The sequence below is a fragment of the Aulostomus chinensis genome, chromosome 10, assembly GCF_037954235.1.
Source record: "Aulostomus chinensis isolate RoL2024-O1b breed Wild chromosome 10, RoL_Achi_v1.0, whole genome shotgun sequence".
Taxonomy (NCBI): domain Eukaryota; kingdom Metazoa; phylum Chordata; class Actinopteri; order Syngnathiformes; family Aulostomidae; genus Aulostomus; species Aulostomus chinensis.
The window spans coordinates 20673234-20685544 of NC_141329.1; the positions used below are offsets into that span (position 1 = coordinate 20673234).

The 12311-nt window shown below is 41.4% G+C and overlaps 3 protein-coding genes across 4 annotated transcripts; 1 reads left to right on the plus strand and 2 right to left on the minus strand.

Annotated features, from left to right (window-relative positions):
* The first annotated feature begins 259 nt into the window (after nucleotides 1-259).
* LOC147254832 (uncharacterized) lies at nucleotides 260-4052 on the plus strand. The gene is made up of 6 exons (XM_086216369.1): nucleotides 260-384; nucleotides 1808-1962; nucleotides 2175-2273; nucleotides 2446-2514; nucleotides 2668-2758; nucleotides 2851-4052. The coding sequence occupies exons 2-6, from the start codon at nucleotides 1861-1863 to the stop codon at nucleotides 3543-3545; spliced, it is 1056 nt and encodes a 351-aa protein (XP_086072495.1). The 5' UTR covers nucleotides 260-384; nucleotides 1808-1860; the 3' UTR covers nucleotides 3546-4052.
* Nucleotides 3410-8605, minus strand: LOC147254833 (histone H4 transcription factor). Of its 2 annotated transcripts, none has more exons than XM_086216368.1 (10): nucleotides 8477-8526; nucleotides 7810-8003; nucleotides 7061-7287; nucleotides 6857-6968; nucleotides 6612-6764; nucleotides 6443-6517; nucleotides 6145-6265; nucleotides 5734-5872; nucleotides 5533-5657; nucleotides 3410-4805 (listed from the first exon to the last, which is right to left on the minus strand). In XM_086216368.1, the coding sequence occupies exons 2-10, from the start codon at nucleotides 7958-7960 to the stop codon at nucleotides 4370-4372; spliced, it is 1539 nt and encodes a 512-aa protein (XP_086072494.1). In that variant the 5' UTR covers nucleotides 7961-8003; nucleotides 8477-8526; the 3' UTR covers nucleotides 3410-4369. The 2 variants fall into 2 exon arrangements, with proteins under 2 accessions (XP_086072494.1, XP_086072493.1); XM_086216367.1 differs by having other exon boundaries at nucleotides 3412-4805; nucleotides 8449-8605.
* A 118-nt stretch (nucleotides 8606-8723) lies between these two features.
* LOC147254834 (claudin-4-like) lies at nucleotides 8724-11122 on the minus strand. Its single transcript, XM_086216370.1, has one exon. It carries the CDS (start codon nucleotides 10896-10898, stop codon nucleotides 10221-10223), a length of 678 nt encoding a protein of 225 aa, XP_086072496.1. The 5' UTR covers nucleotides 10899-11122; the 3' UTR covers nucleotides 8724-10220.
* Nucleotides 11123-12311: the final 1189 nt, after the last annotated feature.

Below are 12311 nucleotides of genomic sequence, written 5' to 3' on the forward strand. Positions count from 1 at the left end.
TCTCCAGCATCTTTGTGTAAACCCACTTGTTGATCTCTCTCTCTCTCTCTCTCGCTCTCTCTCTCTCTCTCTCTCTCTCTCTCTCTCTCTCTCTCTCTGAATCAGAAGGGTTTAGGGGGTTGATGGGATTATTGTAAGCCATTAGGGGTAGTTAATGGTCTTTCCTGGTGTTGGTAAGTAACACTAACTAATTGAAGCAGAAGCAGCAGACAGCTGACAAAGGTTCTCGGTAACAGGTGTTCCACTAAGGGGGGGGGGGGGGGGGGGGGAGCAGGGTTCATTCTGCCGATGGACTGATGATGCATCCTCACGCTTGTTGGAGACGTTAAGAGGAGAAAAGAACAATCATTCCTAAACATCGGGGTTTTTTACGTCATCATACAGGTAGGAAACATAGTAACCTAATAATGCGAAGTAGAAAATAAATGATAGATCGATTCAAATCCTTCCTTCTTTACCTGCATGGAACAACAACAACAACAACAACAACGGACATTGGTGTTGTTGTTGTTATCATATGACTTTTACGATCAATTTATCTCTGAAAACGTTCAACAGTTGCGTGACGTCATTCCAAAAAAAAAAACATCGTTTTGGCTGACCAGTGCTCAAATTATACCAAATCGTTCGATTAAAAGCTTGTAAAAAAAAAATGGAAATGTAAAAAAAAAACAACAACAAAGGCTCACAGCGCTCGTTTCGGATTTTCTCAAAGTACTAAATCAATTAGACAATTCAAAACTGATAATCGAATCCCTCCTTTAACATTTCTGCTCAATATTAAGATGTTTGTCATCTGACTGTGTGTTTTTTTTTTTACTTCATTAAAGAAAATTACAATTAAAAAAATGGACTTCATTTAATTAAAATTAAATTATTATAATATTTAATTAAAATTAAATTATGGACAGGATGATTCCACGGGTCCTGCTTCACATAAACTTTTTTTGTTTTTTGTCCTTGAGGCGAGACGCTCCTCCTCCGCAGCCTCATTCATTATGTTTGTGCGTCTAACAAACAGCTTCTTCATGAGATTAAGAGATTTCGGTACCGACGAAATCTTGAGAACAAATAGGGTGTGTAACCTCCCGCTAATCTTGTCTTTATGAGAAGGCGGGGGGGGGGGTGTAGATACTGGATTGCTGCACAATCACAGCAGGACAAAAGCTTTGGATCTAAATCCACACCGTTTTTCATTAAAGTAATAGGTTCGCAAAGGAGATAAAACAGACATACTTTCTCATGTAAATGCGGGGGGGGGGGGGGGGGGGTTATAAGATAGCAACACAAGAAATTCAAATGTCTAATGAGGCTTAAAAAAACCCTAATACTCCACCCCCCCCTTTTTTTTTTAAATTTCAGTGCTCTTTTGTTGTTTTAAAGATGAGAAACATCAAACCCCGCCCCCTCTCCCATTCACTAACAGCATTACTTATCATGTGTCCTTGGAACGGATGGCTCCCAAATTAATTAAAAGGATTGTCAGTCAATGTCTCAATTGGATTATCGTCTGTAATGTAATCTGTCTTTCCTAACATGTATGACATGTGCTTTGTGTTGTATTTTCCCTAAAATGACAGTCTGAGTGAATATCCACTGATATTGTTTGTGTCTAATCTGACAACAGAGAATAATAAAGCTGCTCAAGCTCACCTGACACCACTTCAGAGTCCCTAGGATATACCACCGACATTTTAGACCACTATTTCCTCTCTTCTGCTTTTTATTGCCGTTTTCTCAGAAGAAAGTTCATCTCTAATCTGAGCGATATTCCCTGTTCATTCCTCTATCCTGCTGTTATTTCAAGACTCCAGAGCTCTGATCTTCTTCGCCCCAAACACGCCTACACCGAATCAGCACATGCATCATCATCATCATCATCCTCACCAGCTAGCCTTCACCTCCATCCAGCATCCTGGTTTACCTGCTCCAGTTATGAAGAGAAGTCCAGACTCAAGTGACGTAAGGACGCGTCCACTCATTTCTCTGAGGCTCTTTCACACACTTGGGAAGCAAACCTCTCTTCAGTTAGAGCTTCTCATGTGAACTCACTCTTCCAATAGGCTGCTCTCTTGGCAGCTGCTTGTTGCTCCTCCATCATTGAGTCAGTGTAGGTGAACTTTTGTTGACCTTCTTCCTGTTTTTTCTCCTAAAATTATCATCTCCATCATCAGGTTTTACCTCCGTTCATCCAGCAGCGTCCCATGCGTCTGCTCTCCTTCACCCCTGTCGCTGCGCGGAGCGTAGCAACACACAAGTCCTTCACCTCAACAGTACGTCCAAGATGCAGTATTGACATGTTACAGTAGTAATTAGCTATCAAAGATCGAGGAAAACTTCTGTCAAACTTCTACTGTCTTTCTAGGCGTCCAAATGCAATCGAATTTTGATTATAATTCCGTGAAAAGGAGGGTTTGTCAAATCTTTGCGTGCTTTTTTTTCCAGAGCCGAAGGAGATGGGGTGCACTGCATGTCTGCATAGCTTGGCAGATTTATTACAATGAGCAGCTCAAGGTGATAATGACATCACTATTTCAAATTACAGACCATACAGAATTTTTGTAAGATGTCTGAAATGACTGCAAATTATATTCGATTTTAGTATTTTAGTATTTTATCTGGTCCAAGACTAAGTTGTGCTTTACATCGTACACTAATATTGCGCAGAAAATACCAAAACCCAGCAGTCTCCATCAAGAACCTCTGGATCCTGCACCCAGGCAACCCGACTCAGGATCAGACCAGCCCTCGTATCTAGGTAAGTTTAAAAGAAAATTGTAAAAAAACAAACAAACAACTGTTAAAAATATTAAAATAATAGTCAAGAAATTTATCCTGCTTCTCGTTCAGCGAATGGAAACACCAGTGAAACAGGAACAACATCCCCCTCTGACGCTCCCACATCTCTGTCAGCATCCTACTACAGTAAAACCACCGACAGGAAGAAGCCTGACTGGGACAAACCCATACAGCCGCCCAACCTAAACTGGGAAGAGCAGCTGGACCAGAAAGCGAAGCACAGACACCATCAGTTGGACACGTCGTCACATACCAAAGAACAGTCTTGGGATAATGCGGTTGTGATGCCGGACTCCAGAGGGTCGCATGGCAGGAAGAGGCAGCGTGAGTGTGGCAGGTTCCTTCCAGTGAAGAAGTTGAAGCAGGAAGATGCAGATGACCTCAGAGGGTGTCAAGCGGCCAGGGCCCCTACTGGACTCTACCCGGGAGCTGAGCTGGTCCCTTCATGGGAGCTCCAAAGATCAGATCACATCTCGAGACAACTTCTTGGAGGCCCTTTATTGAAAGAAGTGATCAGGATGCCTTACACAGCTCAAGGACACAGTGATTTCTGCTTTTCTGCTTCACATGTCCACTTCCCTCTGGCTGTGAGGCAGCAGGAGGCCATCTACCTCAGCCCGAGGACAGCAATGGCTGCATGTAACGAGAACCTCCACCGCAGCAAGCATCACTGCTGCCACCACTGGGATACCAGCGGACATCTTCCTCACCCTCACCTCCTAGCAACATCCTACCTGCTGCCTTGAGTCACCAGGGACGGTCACAGTACTCTAGAGTCCTAGAGGTGGTACTTTATGAGAAACTTTCATCCAGTGTTTCAGGGATTATTTGCAGAGGACAGTTACAGTTTAACTAATGATGTGATTTTTCCAGCCTCTCAGACGGGCATATTTTCTTACATTTGCAGAATCTGATAAGCAGGCTGGAGCATCTCTGTAGAACTTCAAATACTTCATTCATAACTGCATGTTCTAGCGGTCTTCAACTTTGACAGAATTTACTTTGCGAATGGATGCTGGCAACTGCATTTTCATTTTTTTGAGGTCAACAGAAGTCAAATGGTATCAACGTTCATGTCGGGAGAAGGACACTTTTTTTTTTTTTTTTAAATGCTTCCAGCTGAGTCATCTTCACATTGTCACTGCAAACTCATAAAAAAACAGATAAAGTTTATTTTCTTATCAAAAGTGTATTTAAAATGTACAACAATGTAAACTCTGCATTGAAACAATAAAATGAAGCAATAAGGCCACGATAAAAATGGTCCTGTGACATCCTCTGAGGTGGGGTGGGGCAAAAAATGGAACAATGTGAGTCTGGAATATAAATACGAATATTTCGTAGTCAATTAGCGCTGTTAACACTTGAAAGCTTTAGCAATGCACAGCAACATGAGTTGTTTGTAGCTGTCACTAAGCTTGGCTGAACCAATGAGAGTTAGTAAGAACATCAATATGGATAACAAGGAAGCTTTGGCTCAAAAACTGCTCCAGTGATGACATCACTGATGGCTCTGTTGCAAAATTTACTGGCAAACTGATTCAAGTGCGTGTAAGTCTTTGTCCCTTAATCACACCACGTCCATACCCAGGCCCCTCGCCACCTCCGTCAGAGCCTTAACGGCTCCAGACGTCCCGCTCGTGTCACAGTCCTCCTGAGCTTGTCCTCCTGGCTCATCCTCAATGTGAGGGATGTTGTTCATGACGCAGTAGACGGGAGAGTCGCTGCCTCGGGGGCTTGGCTGAGAGGACACATCCTCCCCTCCGGAAAACTCCGAAGAGTATGAGGAGGAGCAGCTGGAGGAGGGTGAGGAGGATCCGGCGGGGGAGCTCAGACCGCTCTCCGGAGTGACTGCGGCGATTCTCTCGTTCCAGCTGCCGCCTCTCTTACTCTTACGGAGACTCTGAGGTTTCTTGGCCATGTTCTTCATGATCTCTTTCGTCACTTCCACTGTCTCAAAACGCACCATATTGACTTTTAGAAAGCCGTCCACGTCCTTTCTGTACCTGGGGACGAAAAACACGTAGCATATTGTTTATTGAGTTATTGAGACTATAGCAGATTAATACAAGATTCCTTTTAATTTCACAATTTTTTTCTTCCACTCTGACATTAGATTAACTCCCTCTCTGTTATGATGACATAAAAAAAAAACCTGTAATTTATTGGCTAAAAAAGTGTCTGATACTGAGTAGCGCAGCCTCACTGACCACACGGAGGCTACTAACTCACAAATCATGGTTACTTCAGGGTCTTTTCTATTTTCAGTGATCATAAAGTATGGAATACGTTTTGGGTTTCAACGGAAATATGTGTGATGTCGCTGCAAAACACGGTGAACAGAGAAACGTGTTCAATAACCTCCCACCTCCAGAGACGCCATGTTGGAGAACAAGCGACACGCCTGCTTCTTCGAGCATAAAAGGTAGCATCAAAATTTAGCTCCACACGCCAGCTCACCAAATCAATGATGTTTATCATCTTACTGACAAAATAAAATGTTCACAGCTTACAGTTTTAAAAAAAAGGAAAGCTCTTAACACTACAACTACTTCCTCTTCTCCATAGTGGCAGAGCTAGATCATATTGTAACAAGTTGTTGAATAGTCACAATATATATTTTAAAGCATCATATCACTGAACAAGTGATTAAATACATTCATGGGATTGATTTAATAAGGTACGTCCCTAATATTTAAAGATCTTACTACCATATCTGAGGTGTTGACATACCGGAAGCGTGAATGTCCCGAGGGCCATTTCAGCTCGTGTTTCTTGCGAAGGTGAAGGGTGAGAGTGTAACACCAGGAGAAGACCTTATCACATATGTGGCATTTATACTTGGACATTCCCCCGACCTGTAGGTAAACACAATGTTGTTATTGTGGTTGTAAACGGGGCGACAGCAGGTCGTGACGCACGACGCAAACAAACCTCGTGCACCCTCTTGAAATGGTGATTCATGGTTTGGAACGTGTGGCAGGAATATTCACAACCCTCCACGGTGCAGTGAAACACAGAACCCTCATTATGGACCTCAGTGTGCTTTTGAAGATCAGGCTGGTTTTTAAATCTGGGGGGGGGGGGAGATAAATAAAGATATTTTGATATTACAATAGATATCAACTTAGAATCTGGATATCAATATAATGTGACGTAGTATAAGTGATGCCTTCTTCTGCTTTTAAAGGCTAATAGTATCTACATTAAACTGAGCAAATAATTTTAAGCAAAACAGCTAAGCAAATGTGGAATTCACATGGAGACACCAAGAGTCTGACCTTGCATCAGACAGGATTTGCTGTCATTTCGTTTGCAAACTCATGCGAAAGAAGCTCCTTCTACCTTTTGTCGCAGAAGTCACATGGGTAGGGCCGCTCATCACAGTGGCGGAACCTGATGTGGATCTTCAGAGCTGCTAGCGTGGTGCAGGTCATGTCACAGAAGGGACACTTCACTTGATTCACTGCAAGGGAAAAGACACACAATAACAGTTATAAAAGATAACTGGGAATTTTTTATTAATAGTCATTAAATATGGTTCTACGACACTACAGTTACAACACCTGGGCAACAAATATTTGGTGTCAACTCCCGATCAAACAGTTGCACAAGAATAATACATGAAGACATAGCAACCTACCATGCTGGCGAACATGATCCCTCAGAAGCCGCTCACTGGAAAAAGCTTTACCACAGTGTTCACACACCAGCGACTCTGTATGATGGGTACAGTTTACACAAATCAGTGTTATGGAAATAATTTCACATCATCCAACAGATATTAAAAAAAAGAACAAGTTTTGTCTCACCCACTGGCTCGCCCTGCCGCTGGAGGTGGTCGAACAGCTTGGTGTTGCTGGAGAACATGCTACCACACGTGGGACAGGCCACCAGTCTTTCCTGGGTGTGGCTTCGCACGTGTTCTCTCAGACGGTAGCGGATCTTGAAGAAGGCGTCGCAGCCTGTGATGACAACATGAGCACAAACAGAGAGGTAAAATGATGACGTCACAGCCATAGAAGTTTTTTTTTTTTCATAAATACCTCGATCATACCTGTCCAGTGGCAGAAGAGAGCCTGCTGTTGATGAGAGAGCGACTGCTGCTCAGCACTTTCAACATGATTGTCCACGTGTCGGTAGAACCACTCAGGATTGTTAAATGAGCTCTGCATTAACACAAAACATCAACTCTTGAGTGATGGGATTGTGCTATTGAGCTAATTTTGTTTCCTTTTTATCTCTCAAGGAAAATACTCACATCGCAGTGCTCCCATTGGCAAATGTATCCCTCCGATCCTTCAGGAACCAGGTTGTTGCTATGCAAGCCTTGGTTGCAGCTGGGCAGGTTCGGGCGGGACTTCAGCAGCTGTGACCCAATGAACTTGAGCTTACCATGGTAGTTGTGAAAGTAAGCATGGACCTCCAGCTCTGCAGGGCTGCCCATGGCCAGAAACTCACATCCATTCCACAGACAAGCATACTCATCTACAGACAGGAGGAAAAAACATGAACAACTTCACATGCAGCAAAAGCAACAATTCCTTCAATCGACTAAATAAATATTCTGTGCAAACGTTACACCCTCAACTTTGAAACTACTCTATCCATACTAACATTACATTAGTATGTAAGATAAACTTCTCACTCATTGCAAACTGAACTTCATAAACAGCAAGAACACAGCTACAGTCTATCATTTGAAGAGTCTTTGAAGGTTCCCTTTCTTTAGCAAACATCTCCTCAAATATCCCTGGATGGTCGCATGGACTTAAGTGTGAAGAACTTTCTTCTTGAAATGTAAAACAGAAATGCCAAAACAAACACCAACTGACAATAAACATTAATTACTAGATGGATACCTGACTGGAAGGGCTGTTGTTGTTACTCTGTACTGTACTTGTTGCTATACATGAAGCCATAAACTGAAAAGAATACATCAAATGACTGACTCTGTGAAAACTGGTATCTGAAGTTTATTGTCTACATGGATGCATCCTCCTGACTCACCCAGATCCTCCAGAGCATCTCTGTCTCCCAGGTAATCCTTCAGGTGCAGGGACATGTGATCACTCAGCTCCTCCATGGTGTGACCTTTAAAGCTGCAGGAATCCCACTCACAGACCACCTCAAACTTGTCAAGTCTCTTCGTTGTCATCATGATGATGCTCGCTGTGCGTGTCCAAACACACAATCCCACCCTCCTGGACAAAAACACATTTTGACCGATAGCAACTGCGATTAATCGTTGAGCTATTTGATGTATGGCGCTAGCATGAGACGGATAAAAATTTAACTTATCAATATCAACCATAATAGCGTAGATGAACTGAACATGTTTCTCCCTGAAGATAACGACACAAAGAAAAACGTTGTGAATTACTCAGAGTTAGTTAGTGTTTTTTACGGGTGAAAAAAAAGCTAATTGTTTGTTTATTGTTTCAACATTGCCAGTATCGTTCCCTATAAAAGTTTGGCTAACATACAAGCTAAGTTACCGCTCAAACGGTGACAGATTCACAGCAACATTACGGACTTTTCACATAACTAAAACGCCGACCGCCTTTCTCAATATCACCATCGTCATTCGAGATTTTTTAATATAAGTTGTGCGGCGGTTTATGCATAAATGATAGAACATATTCTTACAAAAGGTAAAATTAGTCGTCGCATATACCGGGCAGGTCTTCCCTCTTCCCTACTTGTCCAGGTTTGTTTATTTCCGGTTAGTGCTGGCCTCGAGCCGGAAGTAGTAGTAGTTCTTCTTCTTCTTCTTCTTCTTCTTCTTCTTCTTCTTCTTCTTCTTCTTCTTCTTCTTCTTCTTCTTCAGAAACCCTTGTACACATAAATTTAACACACTAAGATTTCAGAATGACAACTTATCCCCCAAAAACTTAACAACACATTTCTGTCCTAAGGTTTTTATTTATTTATTTTTGTTTTTATCCTATTATATTTTGAATCATATGGAGATGAATAACTGTTATTACTAGATGCTGTGTAATAAATACGAAAAAAAAATAGTATGAAAATATACATCTACATAATCAACAGAGACAGAGGAAATGAAGATGAGAGAAAAACATTAAGTTGTTCTTTAAAAAAAACAACAACTAATCACTTTGAGGGAAATGTCAATTTAATTTCTATTTTGGTGAGAAAACACTTTGTGAAACAACTGTTTCTCTTTACCTTACACTTGACCACCTGAGCAGCAGCAGACAGCTATGCTTCTGACCTCTGTGCCGCATTAGGGACCCTCAGAGTCCATCTGACTGCTAGTTAGCTTCGCACAATGAACGGCAGTGGAAGTGCTCTCGGCCTTCCTTCCTTCGGTCATATTTCATTTTCTTTAAATCCAAAAAGCTGCTTAAACACATTAAAACTACCATGATTTACTCCTCTTAAGTATTCGTGCACTGCTGGGTATCTTTTTTCCTTTGTGGCAACAACATACTATATTTATATGACATTCAACTTCAAACTACCTTTTATCTTTAACACACTTGTGACTAACTGCCACTCCATCATAAAAAGTTACATATTCACATCAAATGTTGTTGCTTATGAAGGTTTTTCTTTCCCAAAATACAATAAAAAGCAAAACACAATGGTAGAGGTACTTCCATACAACTAGAACTAGGTAAAACTTCCTCCTGTACTGTTACATTTATTTTTGTATTGTATTGTTATTTATATTGGATTTAATGCTGGAAAGATAGGTAGTACCTGGCTATTTGTTAATATTTTTGATTTTGTTGAGGTTAAGTTTTTGTGTTGGCATCAGAATATATATATAAAGTGAAGTTCATCCCTTAACAGTTTCACTTTTTATTTACAATAAGTGCACTCAAAGTGATCAGTGGTATCAACTCAAACTGCATACAAACTTTAGTGGTTACACAGAAGAAAAAAAAATCCTCCTTAAGAGGAAAGTTCACAAACTCACTTGTTGAGTGTGTTAGACACAATTTCACCCTTCTGCAGTTCAAGTCTTGCCCTCATCAAAGGTAAGATAAGGTCATAATAAGGCTGAACACCACAACTTTTATTGTAATTAGACAATCAGTCAATTTATGGGGTGGCATGGCTCAATGTGTGAGTGTGTGTGAATGTGACAACATTGTAAAACACTTTGTGTACCACTAAGGCTGAAAAATTTGCGAATTAGTCCACTGATGTATTCGTTCAGTTCATATTTCATTAAGTAAACAGAAGCATCATGTCCAGTGATGATGAATTAAATGTTAAACTTTAGTGAGTTACAGCAGAATGCAGAAGTCCTACCCAAGTCCCTGTCATTAAACATCTCCTAATGTTTTTATCTAAGTCAGTGCATATTTATCCAACAACCATCAATATATTACATGTTAATGAGTTTCCACTCTGTCACTCCGCTAAAATAGGACATCAGAGACTCCTCAGATTGGCTGTGACCTGCGTTCATACTGGCTGTTTGTGAATGTAGTCCTGTTGATCCTGCTCAGTGGATGACTGGACTCTTCCTCTGGGCTGGAGTACCTCGTGGTCCCCTCAGGTGCCTCTGCTTGCCTCTCTAATTTTGGACATCTGGTGGTGAGAAACACCCCTCCAGCCAGCATCAACCCGAAGGCGATCCATCCTAGATACAAGGCAGGTCCCCAGTCCCTTCTCAGCTGTAGAGCACCCTCTAGTGGCTGGCTGGTGTGATAGCACGTCCAGGCTGTAGGGATCAGCAACAGGATACCAGACAAAACAAAGAGAGCACCAGAAAATACTTTGATCTGTCCACGTTTAGGGAACCAAACAGCCCCTGCTGAGCCAATCACTGCAGCAAAAGCCCCAGCTCCTATGGCGGCCATTATCAGAGACCTCCATGTCCGAAAACTTCCAGAAAGAGACAGGAGAGACTGATAGAAAGAGCAGTGCAGGCGTCCATCATGGGCTAAGTCCCAGTGATCCCATTCCAGCCACACCCCATCCCAGTAGGCTGGCAGTGTGGCTGTGCTGTTATCTAGCGAGCCGCTCACCTTCCACAGGGCTAGGCAGCGTGTGAGGATGGCACAAATCCACCCGGTGAGGGCCAGACCCAGGGCAGCCAGCTCCAGCTGCCGGTCCATGACTCCCAGCTGCCTGCTCCTCCTTCACTGCAGGCTTGGGCCGCCTAAGCAGAAACAGCTGGCAGCAGCGGGGTGGGGTGTTCAACGTGTGTGTGCATGTGTCTGTGTATGTGTGTAGGTGTGTGTGTGTGTGAGTGTCTACTCTGCAATAGGAAACCAGTTCTTTGGTATTCATGAAATGAAAAAGGCTCAACCACAGTTGGGTGGAGGAGAAAATCCCTCTGTTTTCTCTGCCATGGTTTCAAAACAATCTCCCAGTTTCTGCTGCAAAGAGAAAACAAAGGTTCAACTGTGCTCTGATATTTTAGCCACACTGCTTTTTTTTGGGGGGCGGGGGGGCGGCAACTTGATTTAAAGAGCCACGAGTTTTTCTCTGATAGAGGACTTTGTTTTCCCACAGTAGCGATAGCTAGCACAGGAGCTACTGGCTGTAAACCACACTCATGGAACTTCTTCTGTCATGCATGACAGACTAGTTATTCAACTGGAAACTTTACACTGCAATGTTAAATTTCACTTGTAACATACATGACAAAAAAAAGCAAACACGGAAGGCAAATGTTTGAAAGCTGTCCAAACACGGTAATAAATAGAATTCATTTATTTATTTTTGTTGATTGAGAAGCGCATTCATGTACTGGTGTCACTCATCTTGTTTGAGAGAATTTGATTCAGGAATTCACTTTTTCAGCAGGTCACAGTCATTTGCAGGCAGCTGCTCCTCCATCAATGCACTAAACTCATTTCTATAAATATATTTTCTTACAGAGAAATCTAATAATTCAAAGCTGCATCGAAAGATTAATACTCACAAGTGGGGTTCCACTATATTAGATGAAATGAACTATTTCTGAGACCAAGTCTGTTACATTGTATATTCATATTTGCAGTTTATGAGTTATATTTTGCTTTATTCAGTACACATTTATTTATTTATTACAGCTTCTGGATACAGAAGATTTTTCAAAAGTTTGAGAATTAAAGAAATGAAATAAAGTACATATCAAGACAGATACTGTAAAAATGGCAAGACAGTGAAATGAAAATGAAAGTACACTGCATTTTCCAGCTCAAACCTAAAGATCCAAATCAAAGATCAAGTTCAGCCTAAATGTATGACATATATTGTATACTTCTATAATATTTTTGTGGATATATATATAAGTAGGATATACAGCAAAATAATGAATCAGCTAAAAGTGTAGTAAACAGTACCAACTGTGATGAACAAACTAATAAATTCTTTATAGTGAAGTCATCTCAAATTTAGAGATCAGAAGGTCTTCAGAACTGATAAAAGAGAATGTTGGAATTATCAAAGAATGATTTTATCAATCTAAAAAACATAAAAAAAATTAGAATAAATATGAATAAAAGAAGTGTAGAACAGCTATTAACATTTATGTGGAGCAC

What these genes read in the sequence shown, in the direction of transcription:
- LOC147254833 (XM_086216368.1), bottom strand. Translation starts at nt 7,960, where the DNA reads ATGATGACAACGAAGAGACTTGACAAGTTTGAGGTGGTCTGTGAGTGG. An exon ending in GCCAATGGGAGCACTGCGAT is followed by an intron (nt 6,969 to 7,060) that starts GTGAGTATTTTC and finishes GTGTTAATGCAG; the next exon opens with AGCTCATTTAACAATCCTGA. An exon ending in GGATCATGTTCGCCAGCATG is followed by an intron (nt 6,266 to 6,442) that starts GTAGGTTGCTAT and finishes TTTCCCTTGCAG; the next exon opens with TGAATCAAGTGAAGTGTCCC.
- LOC147254832 (XM_086216369.1), top strand. Translation starts at nt 1,861, where the DNA reads ATGCATCATCATCATCATCATCCTCACCAGCTAGCCTTCACCTCCATC. An exon ending in GAAGTCCAGACTCAAGTGAC is followed by an intron (nt 1,963 to 2,174) that starts GTAAGGACGCGT and finishes CTCCATCATCAG; the next exon opens with GTTTTACCTCCGTTCATCCA. An exon ending in AGACCAGCCCTCGTATCTAG is followed by an intron (nt 2,759 to 2,850) that starts GTAAGTTTAAAA and finishes CTTCTCGTTCAG; the next exon opens with CGAATGGAAACACCAGTGAA.
- LOC147254834 (XM_086216370.1), bottom strand. Translation starts at nt 10,898, where the DNA reads ATGGACCGGCAGCTGGAGCTGGCTGCCCTGGGTCTGGCCCTCACCGGG.